At 27.3% G+C, this 18,797-nt stretch overlaps 1 protein-coding gene across 1 annotated transcript; it reads left to right on the top strand.

Moving 5' to 3' along the window:
• Window positions 1-623: 623 nt before the first annotated feature.
• On the top strand, window positions 624-18,578 carry LOC124944965. The gene is made up of 15 exons (XM_047485316.1): window positions 624-636; window positions 693-757; window positions 925-1,005; window positions 7,300-7,380; window positions 7,468-7,677; window positions 8,266-8,439; window positions 8,613-8,666; window positions 8,824-8,970; window positions 9,078-9,341; window positions 16,985-17,068; window positions 17,202-17,411; window positions 17,519-17,686; window positions 17,778-17,831; window positions 17,974-18,120; window positions 18,204-18,578. Exons 1-15 carry the CDS (start codon window positions 624-626, stop codon window positions 18,576-18,578), a joined length of 2,127 nt encoding a protein of 708 aa, XP_047341272.1.
• The last annotated feature ends 219 nt before the right edge of the window (window positions 18,579-18,797 follow it).

Below are 18,797 nucleotides of genomic sequence, written 5' to 3'. Positions count from 1 at the left end.
GAAAAAGAGAAGGGTTAGGGTTTGTATTTATAGAGGTTGATGCTGAAGGTTTTCATAAAACTTTCGGTTTTGATATTAGTCAAAACCGAGGGTTTATTAAAGACCCTTCGGAAAAAACCATAACCAAATTTAGAATTTTTTTTATTGAGCAAAACCGAAGGTTCTATGTAAAACTTTGGAAATGAAATTTTCAAAAAAGGCAAAACCGAAGGTTCTTTGAATAACCTTCGCAATTAAAAAACCAGGGATTTCAAAACCGAAGGTTTTTATAAAAACCTTCGCAATTAACCCACATCCAACACTTAGAATTTTTTGGGTTTTTTGGGAAGGTAAAAACCGAAAGTTCTTTGTAGAACTTTCGGTAATAATTAATAAACCCGAAGGTTTTACACCCCTTTCGGAATCTATTTTTAATCCCGAAGGATTTGTTCCTCTCGGGAGTATTTAGGAGAGGTTTACAAAACCTTCGGGAAAAACCGTCAGTAAAGGTCATTTTTTTACCTGTGATAATTTTTCAGATAAGGTAGTAAAACCAATTATTTTCTTTCATATAGAGAGAGTTTTATTCATAAGAACTAAATTTCAATCTTCGGGGATACATTTTCTAATGGCTTTCAAGAAACATGAAAATAATTGGTTAGTAATGTTACTAGTTCTCTTGATAGTTTTTCAATTCATATATAATGTTTTAGGCCAGGAGACAACCAAAACATCATGGGATGACTTGAAGCAAGAAGGAATTGTAAAAACAATAGAGGTTAGTTATGATTTGATTTGAATAATCAATTCAATATATATATATATATATATATATATATATATATATATATATATATATATATATATATATATATATATATATATATATGTATATATATGTTTTATCTTCGTTTTCCTAACAATTGATCTTAATTGTACTTACAGACCAATAATGGTGAAATAATCGATTGTGTTAACATAGATAAGCAACCATCATTTGTTAATTCTCTAATTAAGGATTTACAGGTATATTTTTTTTTTATCTTATATGGGTGGTTTATAATTAGTCTTTTCAAATTAATTAATTTTGTTTATATATTTTGTGACTATGATAGATGAAACCTAATGACTATCTTTTCAAAAACAATTTGGATTCAAATTTGACAATTGAAATGCTTCAAGATTGGCACAAAAATGGAGAATGTCCCGAAGCTACAATCCCCATAAGAAGAAATAAAAGCTATGATCGTCTTTACCAAAAGAAACATCTTCCATCATGCGACGACAAATCAATCAAAGTCTTTTGGAAGAAAACCAACATGAGGTATGTACGTATATATAGAACTCATCTTAACTTGCACTTTAAATACAATCTTTTATGTGTGACCTAATTTTGTATGTGTGAACAACTTTTACTCGACCAACTTATTTTTAATCTATCTACTTTATTCAATGCATTAAAGTTTGTATTTAGGTTGAGTTTCTTATACTTTTTTATTCTTTATTCTTCCAAGTATGCTATAGTAAGTAACCGAGGATCTTCTTACTACGGAGCCAGTGGAATGTTTAATATATGGAATCCTAAGATAACGAGTTTAGCTTGTCCCAAATATGGGTTGTTTCAAGTTATGACAATGACAATTTTTACAACAATCTCAATAGTATTGAAGTTGGATGGATGGTAAGAATGTATATGTGATTTAATTTGTGAAATTTTCTTAAACCAATAAATGTAGTTTCTGACTTATCTTTCATTTTCCATATATATATATTCAAGGTCAATCCAATTAATTACCATGATAAACAAACAAGACTCTTCATATATTGGACGGTAAGTTCATTACTTCTAGAGCTAAGTACTATAGAAGAAGAGTGATTAAGAAAAAAATATTTCACTTCAAATTAAATCTCAAATTTACAATTAATTATTGAATTTTCTATTATTTTAAATTAGAGGGATGGATACAAAACAACTGGTTTCTATGATCTTAATTGCCAAGGTTTTATCCAAACAAATAATAAGTTTTCCTTTGGTATGCCAATAACACCAATTTCCAAATATGGTGGACAATCGACGCAGATATCAATTAATATATTCAAGGTATGATCGATGATTTCATAGATCTTCGAATTCGTAACAATAATTTTTTTAGCATATGGTTGTGGTATAAAATGGTTAATAACGATGATATGAAAATTATTGTAGGACAAAACAGGAGATAAATGGTGGCTTTAAGTGCTAGGTTCAATAATAGGGTATTGGCCGATAGATATATTTACGGATTTAAAGAACAATGTTAATCTTGTCGAATGGGGTGGAGAGATCGTGAATCAAGGAACAAATGGTCATCATACAACTACTCAAATGGGTAGTGGTGAATTCCCAGATAAAGGATTTGGTAAATCATGTTACATTCGTTCCTTAAAAGTTCTTGATGCTGGTTTTATTCCTCGAGATCCAGGATACTTGATAAAATCATTAACGAAACCAAACTGCTATGCCTAATTAACACTTACGATGAACAAGGGATCGTCATTTGAAACACATATCTTCTATGGAGGACCAGGGTTTTCTTCAACATTTCAATAAATGATGAAATTAAAAATACATATGTTCTATAGTTTGAATTTTTTATTTCATTATGTCCTGATTCATTATTTATTTTACTACGATGTTACTAAGATTTGTTTTATCAGATATCTAATTGAGCTAGTCTTTTGAGTTATTTTTACTTAAACATGACCAAGTCCTTTTCTACATTATTTATTTGTTTTAATATAATTTTAATTTTTACAACTACAACAATTATTTGATAACAATACCATATTTGTTTTTGAAAAACAGCTTAGCTTAGCTCTATTTCATTAAAAGAAAAAAAACAATAGTGGGAGAAATTATCAAAATCAAAGCTAAATAGTCTACAGCCTGATTAAATTATCCGATAGGAAACAAACAAACAATATTATAGTAACAAATAACAAAAACAAACAAGACCTACAGCTTTATAATTTTGATTTTATTGTGAACTTCCTCTTTTACTACTCTATTTTATAACCCCAATCTGCATTTCTCAAAACTCAAACTGCATTTCTCGAATCCCAGCGATTATATTACATCGCATCCTCATCTATTTGGCTCTAGGTTTACTATTGGTGATTGAACTGTTGCATATGATAATGTTTGTTTGTGAGCTTTGTTAACATTTTTCCTTTGGATTAACTTTTCTTTAGTTGAGCCATCACTTATCTAATAAAAGGAGTTTTGTTTCAGTATTTCAGAAACATCACATTTACCTGCATTCATTGGTTTCAACTTTGCTTGAGTAGTTTCGATCTATTTTCTTATTCTCCTTTTCACTTTTCTCCACTACTTTTTTATCCTTTACATCTTCTAATTTTCCATTGATTTCATCCCTTGATTCTTCACATTTTTCTTTATCTGATTCTTCTTCATTTTCATCCTCTAATTCTTCTTCTTCTTCTTTATCTGATTTTTCATCTTCTCCTTCCTCCGATTCTTCATCTTTTCTTTTATTTGAATCTTCAACATTTTCATCATCTTCTTCTCCATATTTAGTTTCCTCTAGATTTTTTCTAGTTCATGAATCTTCAGTTTCATTTTCCTACGCTTTCTCATTCTTCTTCTAAACTTTTAGACTTTCCTTCTGTTCCTGAACTTTCAGGCTTTTCTGCAATTCAAGTTATATTATAATAATAAGAATAATAATACTTAGAATCATGTTTTGTATTTGAAATGAATTTGACAACATATTAGACTCTATTAGGTTTATTTGGAAAAAATAACAAACATTTTATTGTAAAATAAAATTAGTTTTATATCTTGTTAAATAAAAAATGTTTAGAGATTTCATATAATAAATAAGATTATAATATAATTATGTTTTCATTAGATTTTTAAAAATTATGTTTATGTAATTAAATTAATATCAAATATATTTATTTCCTTCTTATAAGTATTATATAATATATATTTTTTAATTTATAAATATTATTTTGGTATTTCGATATATCCCGATATACCAAAATTTTGAAAATCTCAAACCATTACCGTACCAATAATTTCAGTATTGTACCATACCTTACATTTTATTCAGTATAACGAATAAATCGATATTTTCAATATGTTGCAGTGCAGTATTTTCGATATACCTGTAATATCGGTAATTTTTCCTACCCTTATATACAGGTTCATAATCATTTTATCCGATCAGCTTTACAAGATGAAGTGTTAGCTCTCGAGAAGATTTCCGAGAGTGAGAATCTATAGATGATATGCTGACGAAAGTTATGACAAATGGGAAATTGAAGTTGTACGAAACTTCAGTTGGCCTTCTTCGTTAAGACACTAGATGGATCAAGAACCATTATCGATTGAGAGAAGATGAAGTTAGTCTCCAAATATAATATTGTTAAGTTATTGAGTCTACACTTATAATAAACTTTAAAAAGTTAATTAAATTTTATTGGGTTTGTGTTTGGATTTTGACTTGAGCCTAACCAAGAGTTATTTAAGTTTTATTACCTGAATGTTTATACTATTAATATGTTATTGTGAAGGGTTTACATGAAAAAAATATATTCTAGAGAGATAAACAGTGTGAGACAAAACTCTGAATTTTTTCTTTTTCATAATGAAATTTGGTGTCGGCTGAAATGGACGTAGCTCTTTTGAGTGAACCAATATAAGTCTCTATCTTTTTGTGTTCTTATTTTTTGCGTTCTTACAGATTATTTTAAACATGTCAGATTTGAGGATCTAAATCCTAACACAACTATCTAATTTTGAATATGATAAGATAAATACTTATATTTTCAAATTAAAATGATTATGTTTTTTTTTTTTTACTTTCTTTAGTGAAAGTATTAGAAATCACTTTTTTATAAGAAAAAATAAAAGAAGAGTTAGTTTGATATATGTTTTATTTAAAATATTAATAATATATTTATTATAAACAAATAAAATCACAGTTTAGTGACGAAAAAATAGATAAATTGTTGGCGTCCTTTATTTATTTGTGAAAACCAGCTAACCGTCTAATTGTTGGTAATTATTGCTTCTAACACGAAAATCATTGGAGAAAAGTATGAGAGTAGATCGAAGCACTTAGGCAAAATTGAAACAAATAATTCTAATGTTTCTGAAATACGGAAATAAAACTTTTTTTATCAAATAAGTGTTGGCTCAACTAAAACAAATCTAACGCAAAGAAGGATGTAAACACAACTCACAAACAAACATCATCAAATGCAACAGATCAATCACAAATAGGAAATTCTAAAGCCAAATAGGTGAGAATGCGATGTGAATATAAGCGCTGGAATTCGAGGAATGTAGAATGAGATTATAAAGCAGAGTAAGAGTAGTCAAAAAGGAAGCTCGCAATAGAATTGGAATTTTAAAACTGTAGGTATTGTATGTTTTTCTTGTGTGTTACTGTATTCTTTATTTGTTTGTTTATAATCATATACTCTAGGGTCTTGTTTATCATCATGATCATGTAATCAATGCTAGGGATTATTTAGTTTTGATTTTGACCATTTATTTCACTTTTGAGTTTTTATAATGAAATTGTGCTAAGCTATTTTCCAAAAAAAAAATTCATGTTTTGAAATTTTATCATTGTCAATATTTTAGACAATATATATATATATAGGGACGGACCCAGAATTTTGTGGTGGGGTGGACTTAAAAAAAATTTAGAGTGGGCTAAAGTAAAAAAACGAGAAAATTTTGGATAAAACGGGTAAATAAAAGTAAATTTTATTAATTTTTTAATAATTAAATAAATAAAATAGTGAATTCTATTGATTTTTTTTTTTAAATTAGGGAGTAATGTCACATTTTAACAGTAAATAAAAATAAATATTTTTTTTTCGGGGTGGGTAACCCCTACATAGATTCGTTCATATATATATATATATATATATATATATATATATATAATATTCACATAAATAGTAAACAACAATTTTAATGATTTTTTATATTAATACGAAGATCTTCTCAAATTATTTAATAGGATAACAAATTTTAAAGTATATAAAAAATTTAACATCTTTCACTAGTATTACCATGATTTGAAACGTCCACACTATATGAATATAAGTTATTTATAAATACTTTCATATAATTATCAGAAAATACGACACATACTAATATTAGGGTATAGATGACTCTTTATAAATAAATAAAAATTGTTCAAGACAAATTAATATTTCAAAATTAAATACAATTTTAACAAGTTGGGCCAGTACTATGATTATGAGTTATCTATCAAATGTAAAATTATGAAGTTGTCTGATTTATTTAGTGATTTTCTAATGGAAATAATATTTTATATATTTATTTTCTATTAGGAATAATATCTTATTTATTAATAAATATTTTTAATATCTAACAAAGCTAAAAATCTTTAATGTCTCAAATAGGAATATCTTTCATTTTAATTTAGTAAATTATATTTTTTGAAAAGTAATAATAATAAAATATTTAGTCAATTTACAACAAATAATAGTTTGACTGATCTCAACATATATATATATATATATATATATATATATATATATATATATATATATATATATATATATATATATATATATATATATATATATATATATATATATATATATATATATATATATATATTTGAAATTTTAATGTCAATTAATGTTTCCGATGAAGTTAATAAGTATAATATATTAATAAAGATTTCTAATATGTATAAAAGTAAATATTTAGTATCTGAAAAAGGAACATTTTTTATTTTTGAATTTAAAGGAAAATATTAGTTAACTTTTTATTGATATCATTAACAAAGAAATAGTTTTAGAAAGTAAGAATTGAATTATATTTAATTAATTAAGAAAAAGTAATAAATATGGTCTTAAAATAATATATACATGTACCTTTTATTACTTGGATTTTTAATGTTTATCCTATTTATATATATATATATATATATATATATATATATATATATATATATATATATATATATATATATATATATATATATATATATATATATATATATATATATATATAAATTATTAGAGTATAATTTTTCTAATGGCTTTTAAGAAACATGATCAGTGGTCATTGTTATCATTTCTCTTCTTATCATTTCAATTCATATATCATGTTTCTAGCCAAAACTTAACCAAAGGATCATTGAACTTGAAGCCGAAAGGGACAATAAAAACAATTGAGGTTGGCTATTATTTGATTTGCATAATCATTCTTCATATAGCTTATCTTATTTTGTTTTTAACAAATGATCGAAATTATATATGCAGCTCGATAAAGGTGAAATAATTGATTGTGTTGATATCTATAAACAACCAGCATTTGATAATCCTCTGATAAAAGATTTACAGGTAATTTATGTTTGTTTTTTTGGTGGAACTGTTTTGTAATTAGTCTATTAAAATTATTTTTAATCATATATTTTGTGAATATGATAGATGGAACCTAATTACTATCCTTTTGGAAACAAATTGGATTCAAATCTGACATTAAAAATGCTTCAAGATTGGCATAAATATGGAGAATGTCCAGAAGGTACTATCCCGATAAGAAGAAGAAAAAGTTATGACCATCCTTACCACAAAAGGCGTTCTCTCATGATGCGACAACAAATCAATCAAAGTTTTAGTAAAGATATCGGTCATGAGGTATGTTTATATAGAACTCAATTCAACATCGCATAAATATATAATTTGTAGTGCAATTTTCTAATTGGTTGTCCTTTGCAACATTGCACAAATATAAGTTAAATTTTTCTAACTTGATTGTTGACCCTTCAATTTTAAGATTTTAATAAAATGATTTTAACGGTTTCCCTAAAAAAAAAAAAAAAAAAAAAAAAAAGTTAAATTTGAGTTTTAATTGAGATAAATTCAAAAATTGCATAAAAAATTTAGCATTGATTAAAATCAAATCCATATTACATTGAATTCATTTGAAAACATATTCTTGGGTCAGATTTTTTATTTGGGTATGAATTCATTTAAGACCCAATTGAACAATGATAGTTAGTCTAATACACATTCAAATATTTACTAATAATTTTTCAACCATATTCAGATATTCGTAAACATGATAGAAAATAAGGGTAACGTGATATTTTGATTAAAATGAGAAAAATGGTTAACTAAAGTCAAATAACATATCCGTATTTAGGTTGATTTGAGTTTGAATTGCGGTCTTTTTCACCCTGTTTCTAATAATGTTTACATTTATTCTCTTCTTTTTATTCTAAGCATGCTATAGTAAGTGATCAAGGATCTTCTTACTATGGAGCCAGTGGAATATTTAATGTATGGAACCCTCAGACAGAAGATAACGAGTTTAGCTTGTCCCAAATGTGGATCGTTACAAGTTATAATAAGGAAGATTTTTACAACAATCTCAACAGCATTGAAGTTGGATGGGCGGTAAGAATTAAAAAAGAAACTTTTTTTTAAAAAAAAAGTTAAGAATTTAGTACAATTCCACCCACTTTAACTTAATCAAACTGTTATCTTTGGTGGGTTTAAAAACAAATATGTAATGTAAAGTTTTACAAACAAATAAATGTAGTTTTTTACTTGTCTTTCCTTTTTTGAAGGTCAATCCAATTACTTACAAAGATAAAGAAACAAGACTCTTCATATATTGGACGGTAAGTTCTTTACTTGTATCAATATTTGTAAATATATATTAATGTATTTGAATTAATACTTTATACAAACAACCATACAAAACAAAACAAATAGTTCACTTTAAATTCAAGCACAAATTTACAATTGCTAAATTCTATTTTTATTATTGTAAATTAGAACGATGGGTATAGTAGAACAGGATGCTATGATCTTAATTGCAAAGGTTTTGTCCAAACAAGTAGTACGCATGCATTAGGCATGGAAATAAAACCAGTGTCGACATTTGGTGGAGAATCGAGGGTGATACCAATTAACGTATTCAAGGTATGATTAATGATTATATACTTCTTCGAATTCGTAACAATATGTTTTTATCTAGAGTTTCATATAAAGATGGTTAATTAATTAATGAGAATTGAAAATTATTGTAGGATAAAATGGGAGATAAATGGTGGCTTCAAGTGCTAGGTTCCATAGTAGGGTATTGGCCTGCAGTTATCTTTCCCGACTTAAAAAACAATGCTAATCTTGTCGAATGGGGTGGGGAGATCTTGAATCGAAAAAATGATGGATACCATACGACTACTCAAATGGGTAGTGGTAAATTCCCCGAAAAAGGCTTTAGTCAATCATGTTACATTCATTCCTTAAAAGTACTTGATGATGGTTTAGTTCCGAGAGATCCAGGAAACTTGGTGAAAACAATATCGAATCCAGCATGCTATGATTTAACACTTATGCCATATAAGAGTCCGGCATATGAAAAACATATCTTCTTTGGAGGTCCTGGTTTTTCTTCAATTTGTCAATTATGATTCAAAAGTTTTATTTTATGTGTCAATAAAGCTTGATGCCCCTCGTTGGGCATCCCTGGAATTTGGTCAATAATATATTCTTCCTTTCTAATATTTTACTTCTTTTGAAATTTTTAGCTTGATCCCGCAGTATTTATATAGAAGCACTCTTGAATAAGGGTAAAAACGATTAACCCCAAAATTAAACACAAAGCTTCATTTGTAAATTGCAACAATACATTCATATTTCTATTAGCAGTTAATGAACTCCAAATTAGCTTAGTACGGCTTTGATAGAATAGGGTTAGTTGTTTATTTAAAATAATATAAATATTGTTATTAAAAATACACATTTTAGCGACGGAAAAAAGTTATATACAAAAAATACCTAGCGCCCCTCGTTGATTTGTTACACTCAGCTAACCGTTGTTAATATTATTTTCCAATCATTACAAAAAAAAAATTCGATATGCAACATTTTCGTGCAACAAATAATTTATTAATGCTAATTTTTAAGAATTGCATTTGACATTACATTGAAATAACTTACAATTGCAAAAACTACATCAATTATTACAATAAAGAGGTATTTTCACGTAAGATAAAAATTAGGAAAATATATATTGCAAAATATATCACTATAAATCTAAAAATGTAATATTTTTCAAAAATTTTATAAATATAAGTCTATAAAAAATATAGTAATAAGAAAAACGACGAACGATACAAATATTTTCGCAAAATAAATTAAGCTTCAATGTTTGCAAAATATTTAACAATAAGTTATATTTCTATTAACTATTCTATCAAATAATATACACATATCAAATATTATACACATAGGCCTAGGGTTGTTATAATTGCAAATATAAATATGAAATAACTATAATGATTTTGTTAATTAAATGTGTACTATATATTGCAGTAATACAAATAAATAATCTCTTCGCAACTAGATCTACATTACAATGTTAGAATATCATTGTAAAATATATTACACTAGTATTTTATATTTTTTTAAATATTTTTATATATTTGAAATCTTTTCGCAATAGGATAGACATTAATTTATATAAATTTTTACTTACCAATTATTTTGATACCCATCTGTGCGAACATAAATGTCATTCCTATTGAAAATAATCGTTCATAATCAATTCTCAAAATAATTTTCAGTGAGTTATTAAATTTAATATTCATAACTGCAAACATAGTTGCTTGCTTGTCCTATTAAATATAATTTTTTATAAATTGTTCGCGATAGGATTTTCATTAATATATAAATTTATACTTAGGATATATTTTCAAATGTTTTCATACCTATTATTGCAAACTTATTTGCTATACCTATTAAATAAAATCGTTCATGATCTTTTTTTCAATAACATTTGCACTAAGATATATAAATTTACATTTTTGAAAATTATGAAGGCAAACTTAGTTGTAAATCCTATTAAATATAATCTCTTTAATTCCCCGTTTCACCATTATTTCTCTACCCATCACACTAATTACTTTTAATCATTAATTTTCACACTTTACTATACTTCTTCTCTCTTATTTTTCTCTCATCTCTCATTTCTCTCAATATCTCTTTCTCTCATCTAATTCTTCATTAGAGACTTGCTTCTTGGTTTTTTATTATCATCTAATGGCACCGAACAACTAATCGAATTAACATAATCTACATTTCAATCTCACCAGCAGCTAGCGATGATGAACCCTAGCTATCGGTGTCCGCCAAAAATACCGATTCTCCAACCGAGTTGGAGGTTACTAACTTGCTATTTGGTGAAGCTCTAGAAATAATCTTTATACTTAAGTCTGAAATTGAAAGACTCACCACCAAATCGAGAGAAGGAAATATTGCAAAAGGAAATGAGTTTAATGTTGGCTAATATGGACAATCTTACCAAAACAACGATCGAAGTCTTCAAAGAGATGAATAATAAGGTAATATAGAAATATACTATTTATATAATTATATGTTTTACCCCTTTTGTTTTAATTTTTTTTATTATAATGTGAGGTTAAAGAAATAATATGTGACTTCAACAATATTACGGCGGAAGGCAGAAAGGGGAAGAATATCCATGAAGAGGATAAATCTGATGCAATGAAGAAGAGAAAGTTGGGAGATTGATCTTTTATTTTAATATTGATCGAATATTATGATAGTTTTTGTGTAACTTTGAATATTGTTTTGGTTGTTTGGTTATTTTTGTGTGTTTAAACAATGGTATTTGGAAATTCTAATGTTTTTGTTTTAAATGGAATGTTATTTCAGTAAACTATATATGTTATGGTTTTGCGTTGTATTTAGCCTTTTATATTTATAATAAAGTCAGTATTATTGCAAAACGTTTGAAAAATATTATTCATCTCTTTGTTAAAAATATCATGTATTAGTGTGCACTAATTTTTGTACTAAACCATTTAAAAAATTATACTTTATTAGCGTTTGCATTAAAAAAGAAAGTTTATTGCGAGAACTAGTGCAGATCGATATACTGTAATTATTTTTGAACTCTTGAGTACAAATCCCCTGTATTAGTGTGCACTTATTTTTGCACTAACCCATTTAGAAAATTATATTTAATTAGCGTTTGCACTAATAATTTGGATGTGTATTACGAGAACTAGTGGAAATCGAATAAAATAAATTGTTAGTATGTTTGAACTCTCTGGTAGAATTCCGCTATATTCGTGTACATTAATATTTGCACTAACTTATTTAGAAAATTATATTGCATTAGCGTTTGCATTAACAATTTGGATGTGTATTGCGAGAACTCTCGGGGTAGAATTCCGTTATATTTGTGTGCATTAATATTTGCACTAACTTATTTAGAAAATTATATTGCATTAGCGTTTGCACTAACAATTTGGATGTGTATTGCAAGAACTAATGCAGATCAAATGTCATAAATTGTAAATATTTTTGAACTCTCGTGTAGAAATCTCTATATTTGTGTGCACTAATATTTACACTAACCCATTTAGAAAATTATATTGCATTAGCATTTTCACTAACATTTTGGATGTGTCTTGCGAGAACTAGTACATATCGAATGACATAAATTGTAATTATTTTTGAACTCTCGGATAAAAATCTAATATATTTGTGTGCACTAATATTTTCACTAACTCATTTAGAAAATTATACTGCATTAGCGTTTGCACTAACAATTTGGTTGTGTATTATTAGAAATAGTGCGGATCAAATGACATAAATTATAATTATTTTTGAACTCTCAGGTAGAAATTCCCTATTTGCACTAACTCATTTAGAATATTATACTACATTAGCGTTTGCACTAACAATTTGGATGTGTATTACGAGAAATAATGGAGATCGAATGACATAAATAGTAATTATTTTTGAACTCTCAAGTAGAAATCCCCTATATTAGTGTGCACTAGCCTTTGCACTAATTTATTTAGAAAATTATACTGCATTAGCCTTTGCACTAACAATTTGGATGTGTATTGCGAAAATTAGTTCAGATTGAATGTCATAAATTGAAATTATTTTTGAACTCTCGGGTAAAAATCTCTTGTATTAGTGTGCACTAATATTTGCACTAACCTATTTAGAAAATTTTATTGCATTAACATTTGCACTAACAAATAGGATGTTAATTGCAAAAATTAGTGCAGATCTTATTAATTATGTCTCACCAATCACATCTACCCATGTACTTCTTTATTAACCTTATTCAATTCTTCTTCTTCATTTCCTTTATTTTATCTCCATCTTTTCTCTACATTTTTCTTACCTTCTTTATCATTTTACATCATTCATCTATCATTTTTTTTTTCCAAAACTCCATCTTTTATCACCATCTTAGAGAGGATCTTCAAACATTGGTCACCAAAATCAAGAACATCAATACATTGATTTTGCATTTCAAGGTAATTATGTCTAAAAAATCCAATATCACTTACTTTATCTATTCATTGACTAATTATATTTATAAATAGATATATATACATTCATTGACTTAGATATAAATATATCGATTTAGTGAATAAAGATCTTTTAATCCATAATAATAGATAATCCTTATTTTCTTGCTTTTAATAGGTATTGTTTCAATAGAAGTGCATTTTAATTATATACATAATTGCAATTGAATGTATACGAGAAACCCTCGAGGCATGGAAGATTTTTTAAAAGGAGTGCAAGAGTTCATTTCATTTTCCACAACTCAAATCGGTTATATGTATGGTGAAAAAATAAGATTCCCTTACTTAAATGTCGTATTCAAAAGTACATTAAGTCGGATTTGTGCCTTAGTCATTTGATTAAGCATGAATTCATGGAAAACTATCATGCATAGGGTGAGCAAACGGGTAAACCCAACCCGTATTACCCAACCCATATTCAACCCAAACTAAATTTACCCAACCCATAATTCAACCCATATTATTTACTAATATGGGTTGGGTAACCCAAATTATTTTATATTTATTTTTTCATTTAACATGTATTTGACTCTTTTAACACATTTTTATTCGTTTAACACGTTTTTGATATATTTAACACGTTTTCCACATTTTTCATGTTTTTAACACGTTTTGACATATTTAATACATTTTTCACATTTTAGACATGTTTAATACGTTTTTTCACACGTTTAACACATTTTTGACACGTTTTTGGCACGTTTAACATATTTTGACACGTTGAACACGTTTTTCATGTTTTTGACATGTTTAACACGTTTTAAACAAGTTTAACACGTTTTTAACACGTTTAACATGTTTTTCACGATTATGACACATTTAACACATATTGACATGTTTATCACGTTTTTGGCACGTTTAACACGTTTTGACACGTTTAACATGTTTTTCACATTCTTGACACATTTAACACGTTTTCACACGTTTATGGCACGTTTTGACACGTTTAACACGTTTTCCACATTTACCACGTTTAACACGTTTTTGACACGTCTTCACGTTTTTGACATATTTAATACGTTTTTCACACGTTTTTGACACGTTTTCACGTTTTCACGTTTTCGACATGTTTAATACGTTTTTCACACGTTTTTGACACGTTTTCCATGTTTTTAGCACGTTTAACACATTTTGACACATTGGATATTGTTTTCATGTTTTGACATGTTTAACATATTTAACATGTTTTTGACACGTTTGACATAATTTTCACGATTATGACACATTTTCCACGTTTTTTACACGTTTAGCACACTTTGACACGTTTTGACATATTTAACATGTTTTTCACGTTTTTCACATTCTTGACATGTTGAACATGTTTTTTAATATGTTTAACAAGTTTTCACATTTTTTCACATTTTGGGCACGTTTTGACACGTTTTCCACGTTTTTGACATATTTTAACACATTTAACATGTTTAACATGTTTCTCACATTTTGTCACGTTTAATACGTTTTTCACACGTTTGACGTGCCAAAATGTGTTAAATGTGCAAAAACGTGAAAACGTGTTAAATATGCCAAAAACGAGTTAAACGTGACAAAAACGTGTTAAAATTTATCTAAACGTGTTAACGTGCAAAAAACATGGAAACATGTCAAAAATATGTTAAATGTGCAAAAACGTGTCAAAAATGTCAAAAATGTGTTAAACGTGCCAAAAATGTGAAAACGTGCCAAAAATATGAAAAACGTGTTAAACGTACCAAAATGTGTTAAATGTACTAAAAATGTGTTAAATGAGCCAAAAATGTGTTAAACGTGTTCAACATGTCAAAAACATGTTAAACGTACCAAAAATGTGAAAAAGCGTGTTAACGTGTGAAAAACGTGTCAAATATGTCAAAAACGTGTTAAACATGCTAAAAACGTGAAAAACATGTTAAACGTGTGAAATACATGTTAAACGTGTGAAAACCGTGTTAAACGTGTTAAACATATCAAAAATATGTTAAACGTGTTAAAATGTCAAAAACGTGTTAAACGTGCCAAAAACATGAAAATCGTGTTAAACTTATTAAAAATGTATTAACGTGTTACATATGTTTAAAACGTGTTAAACGTGCCAAAAACGTAAAAAAAAACGTGTTAAACTTGTCAAAAACGCGTTAAACGTGTCAAAAACATGTTAAACGTGAAAAACGTGTTTTTAGTGTAAAAACGTCTTAAACGTGCCCAAAATGTGAAAACGTGTTAGACGTGTGAAAAATGTGTTATAAGTGTGAAAACGTGTTAAAAATATTTAAAATGTGTTAAATGTGTGAAAAACGTGTTAAACGTGTAAAAAACATGTTAAACATGTTAAAAACGTATTCGACTTAAAGTTAGAAAATGATTAGTTTATATTTGATTAATAATAGAGAATTAAATTAAATTTATATAATTTGTGTAATTTAGGTAACCCTAACCCAACCCATATATATTCAACTCAACCCATATTAACCAACCCAAATTAATATTTTGGGTTTGGGTTTGGGTTAGGGTTGGGTTTGGGTAAACCCAAATTATGCTCACCCCTAATTATGCATGATCTGCTTATAAGGAATCTAGTCAAACCATGAATGTATACACCTTTCAACATAAAAGACTTTAGCTCAGTTACAATGAAAGAACACCAAAACAGTCCGAGTCAATAATATTTTGATACTCAATTAATGTCCACGTTATGTGTATATTTAAAACCACAAATTAAATGCTGGATTAAAACTTACTGCATCAAAGTTTTGAACCAGTCTTTTAATACACAAATATTTTCACTAAAAAAAACGTCTTAAATTAAAAATCGTATTAGTTTCTTTGGAGAATTCTTATCTTTATATGAAAACAAACTAAGTTTAGAATCTGCTACCCTCTTTTTAATTAGGGAATACTATAGAAAAAAAAATGTTTAAATCAATTTTATATTATTTTGCAAATTCATAAAAATAAAGTTGTCCATAATTTGTTTAGTGACATTAATTAGTGTAGAATATATACTCTTATATTAATAAAGATTTCTAATATATAAAACAGAAAATATTATGTAACTTTTTTTAACTTATATCATCCATAAAGAAATCCTTTAGAAAGTACTAATAGAATTTTACTTAATTAATTTAGAAAAAGTAATAAATGTGGTCTTAACATATATACACTTAATGTTTAAAAAAAGGGATTACCTTAATTAAGAACATACTTAATGTTTATCAAAAAAGGAGTTATAGTTAGTTTTTGAATTTTTAATATAACTATCGTTTCTTATCTTTTATTTATATATATATATATATATATATATATATATATATATATATAACTTTTCACTCAAAGAATTAGTTCCTTACACAAGATAATTTTCTAATGGCTTTTAAAAAAAATAAAAGTAAGTGGTCAGTGTTATCAGTTCTATTAGTTGCATTTCAATTCATATATCATGTTTCTAGCCAGAACTCATCTGATTTGAAGCCAAAAGGGACTATAAAAACAATAAAGGTTAAGTTTTGATTTGATTTGATTTAATTTGCACAATCAATTCAACATATATATACACGTCTTATCTTACATTTTATGATAATTGATCGAAATTTAATTTGCAGGTAGATAACGATGAAATAATTGATTGTGTTGATATCTATAAACAACCCGCATTTGACGATCCTCTAATCAAAAATGATTTCCAGGTAATTTATGTTTGACATATAGAAGTAACAAATTTATATAGAATAGATTAATTGTTTTGTAATTAGTCATTTGAAATTAATTTTGTTTATCTAAAAAATTAATATTGAATCAAAAATTTCGTGACTATAATAGATGGAACCTAGTTCCTATCCTTTTGGAATGAAATTGGATTCAAATTTGACATTAGAAATACTTCAAGATTGGCACAAAAATGAAGAATGTCCAGAAGGCACCGTGCCTATAAGAAGAAATACAAGTTATGGCAATTTTCACCCGATTAAGTCTTCTCATTTTATGCGTCAACAAATTAATCAAAGTCTTAGCCAAGTGGGCGAACACCAGGTATATATGTATATATAGAACCCACAAACGTGCATAACACCTAATTTATTTTTGTCTCAACACTAGTTTTAATAATGTTTACTTTTATTATTCTTTCTTTTTTCAAGTATGCTTTAGTAATTGATGGAGGATCTCCTTACTATGGAGCCTCTGGAGTATTTAATTTATGGAACCCTAGGACAGAAAATACCGAGTTAAGCTCGTCTCAAATGTGGATCATTACAAGATATGATAACGAGTACGACAATTATAACACCATTGAAGTGGGATGGATGGTAAGTATATCTGTGTGTGGTTTAATTGTGAAATTTTATTAATCAAATAAATGTAGATTCTTACTTAATTTTTCAAATTTATATAATCAAGGTTTATCCAGAACTTTACAAAGATAAACAAACAAGACTCTTCATATGTTGGACGGTGAGTTACTTACTTCTATCAACGTTATACTAATTTATTTGAGTTAATATTTTATATAATATTAGAGAGCTAATAGTTCACTTTAAATTAAATCTCAAATTTACATGAATTAATTGTTGAAATTTCTATTGTTTTAAATTAGAGAGATGGATACCAAACAACTGGTTGCTATGACCTTACTTGCAGCGGTTTCGTCCAAACAAATAGAAACTATGCATTTGGCTTGCCACTAAGACGAGTTTCAATAGAAGGTGGAGAAATGAGAGAGATATCAATTGACGTATTCAGGGTATGATTGACGATTTCACACTTGTTCGATTTTTTTAGCATGAGTGTTGTCGTATAAAGATCGATGATATGAAATTTTTGTAGGAAGAACATAGATGGTGGCTTCTAGTGCATGGTACCATATTAGGTTATTGGCCCACGGCTATCTTTACGGATTTAAAGAAGCATGCTAATATTGTCGAATGGGGTGGAAAGATCGTGAATAACAAAAATTATGGCTACCACACAAGTACTCAAATGGGTAGTGGTGAATTCCCAAATAAAGGCTTTGGTAAATCATGTAACATTCATTCCTTAAAAGTGCTTGATGGTGGTTTAATTCGACGAGATCCTGGAAACTTGGGAAAAATAATAACGAAGCCGGCATGCTATGACTTAACACTTACAAAAAACAGGGGATCATCATTTGAAACACATATATTCTTTGGAGGTCCGGGATTTTCTCCAACATGTCTATGATACAACGTTTGTTTATGTTGAAGAATGTACGTAATAAAAATAAAAATTAATACATGAAATTGAAAAGAGTTGGGATAGTTTGATTCTTTTCATTATTTCACTAATAGTGGAGACCTATATATTTTTGAATGATGATGCTCTAAGTATTTTACTTTTTGTTTTGAATATTTTTTTTTATGTTTTTTTGCTATCAAAACTTCTTCAACTAGATGAGTATTC

The sequence above is a fragment of the Impatiens glandulifera genome, chromosome 7 (assembly GCF_907164915.1).
Source record: "Impatiens glandulifera chromosome 7, dImpGla2.1, whole genome shotgun sequence".
Lineage (NCBI taxonomy): Eukaryota > Viridiplantae > Streptophyta > Magnoliopsida > Ericales > Balsaminaceae > Impatiens > Impatiens glandulifera.
The sequence above is the reverse complement of the archived record's forward strand: the minus strand, read 5'-3'. Positions and strand labels throughout refer to the sequence as shown.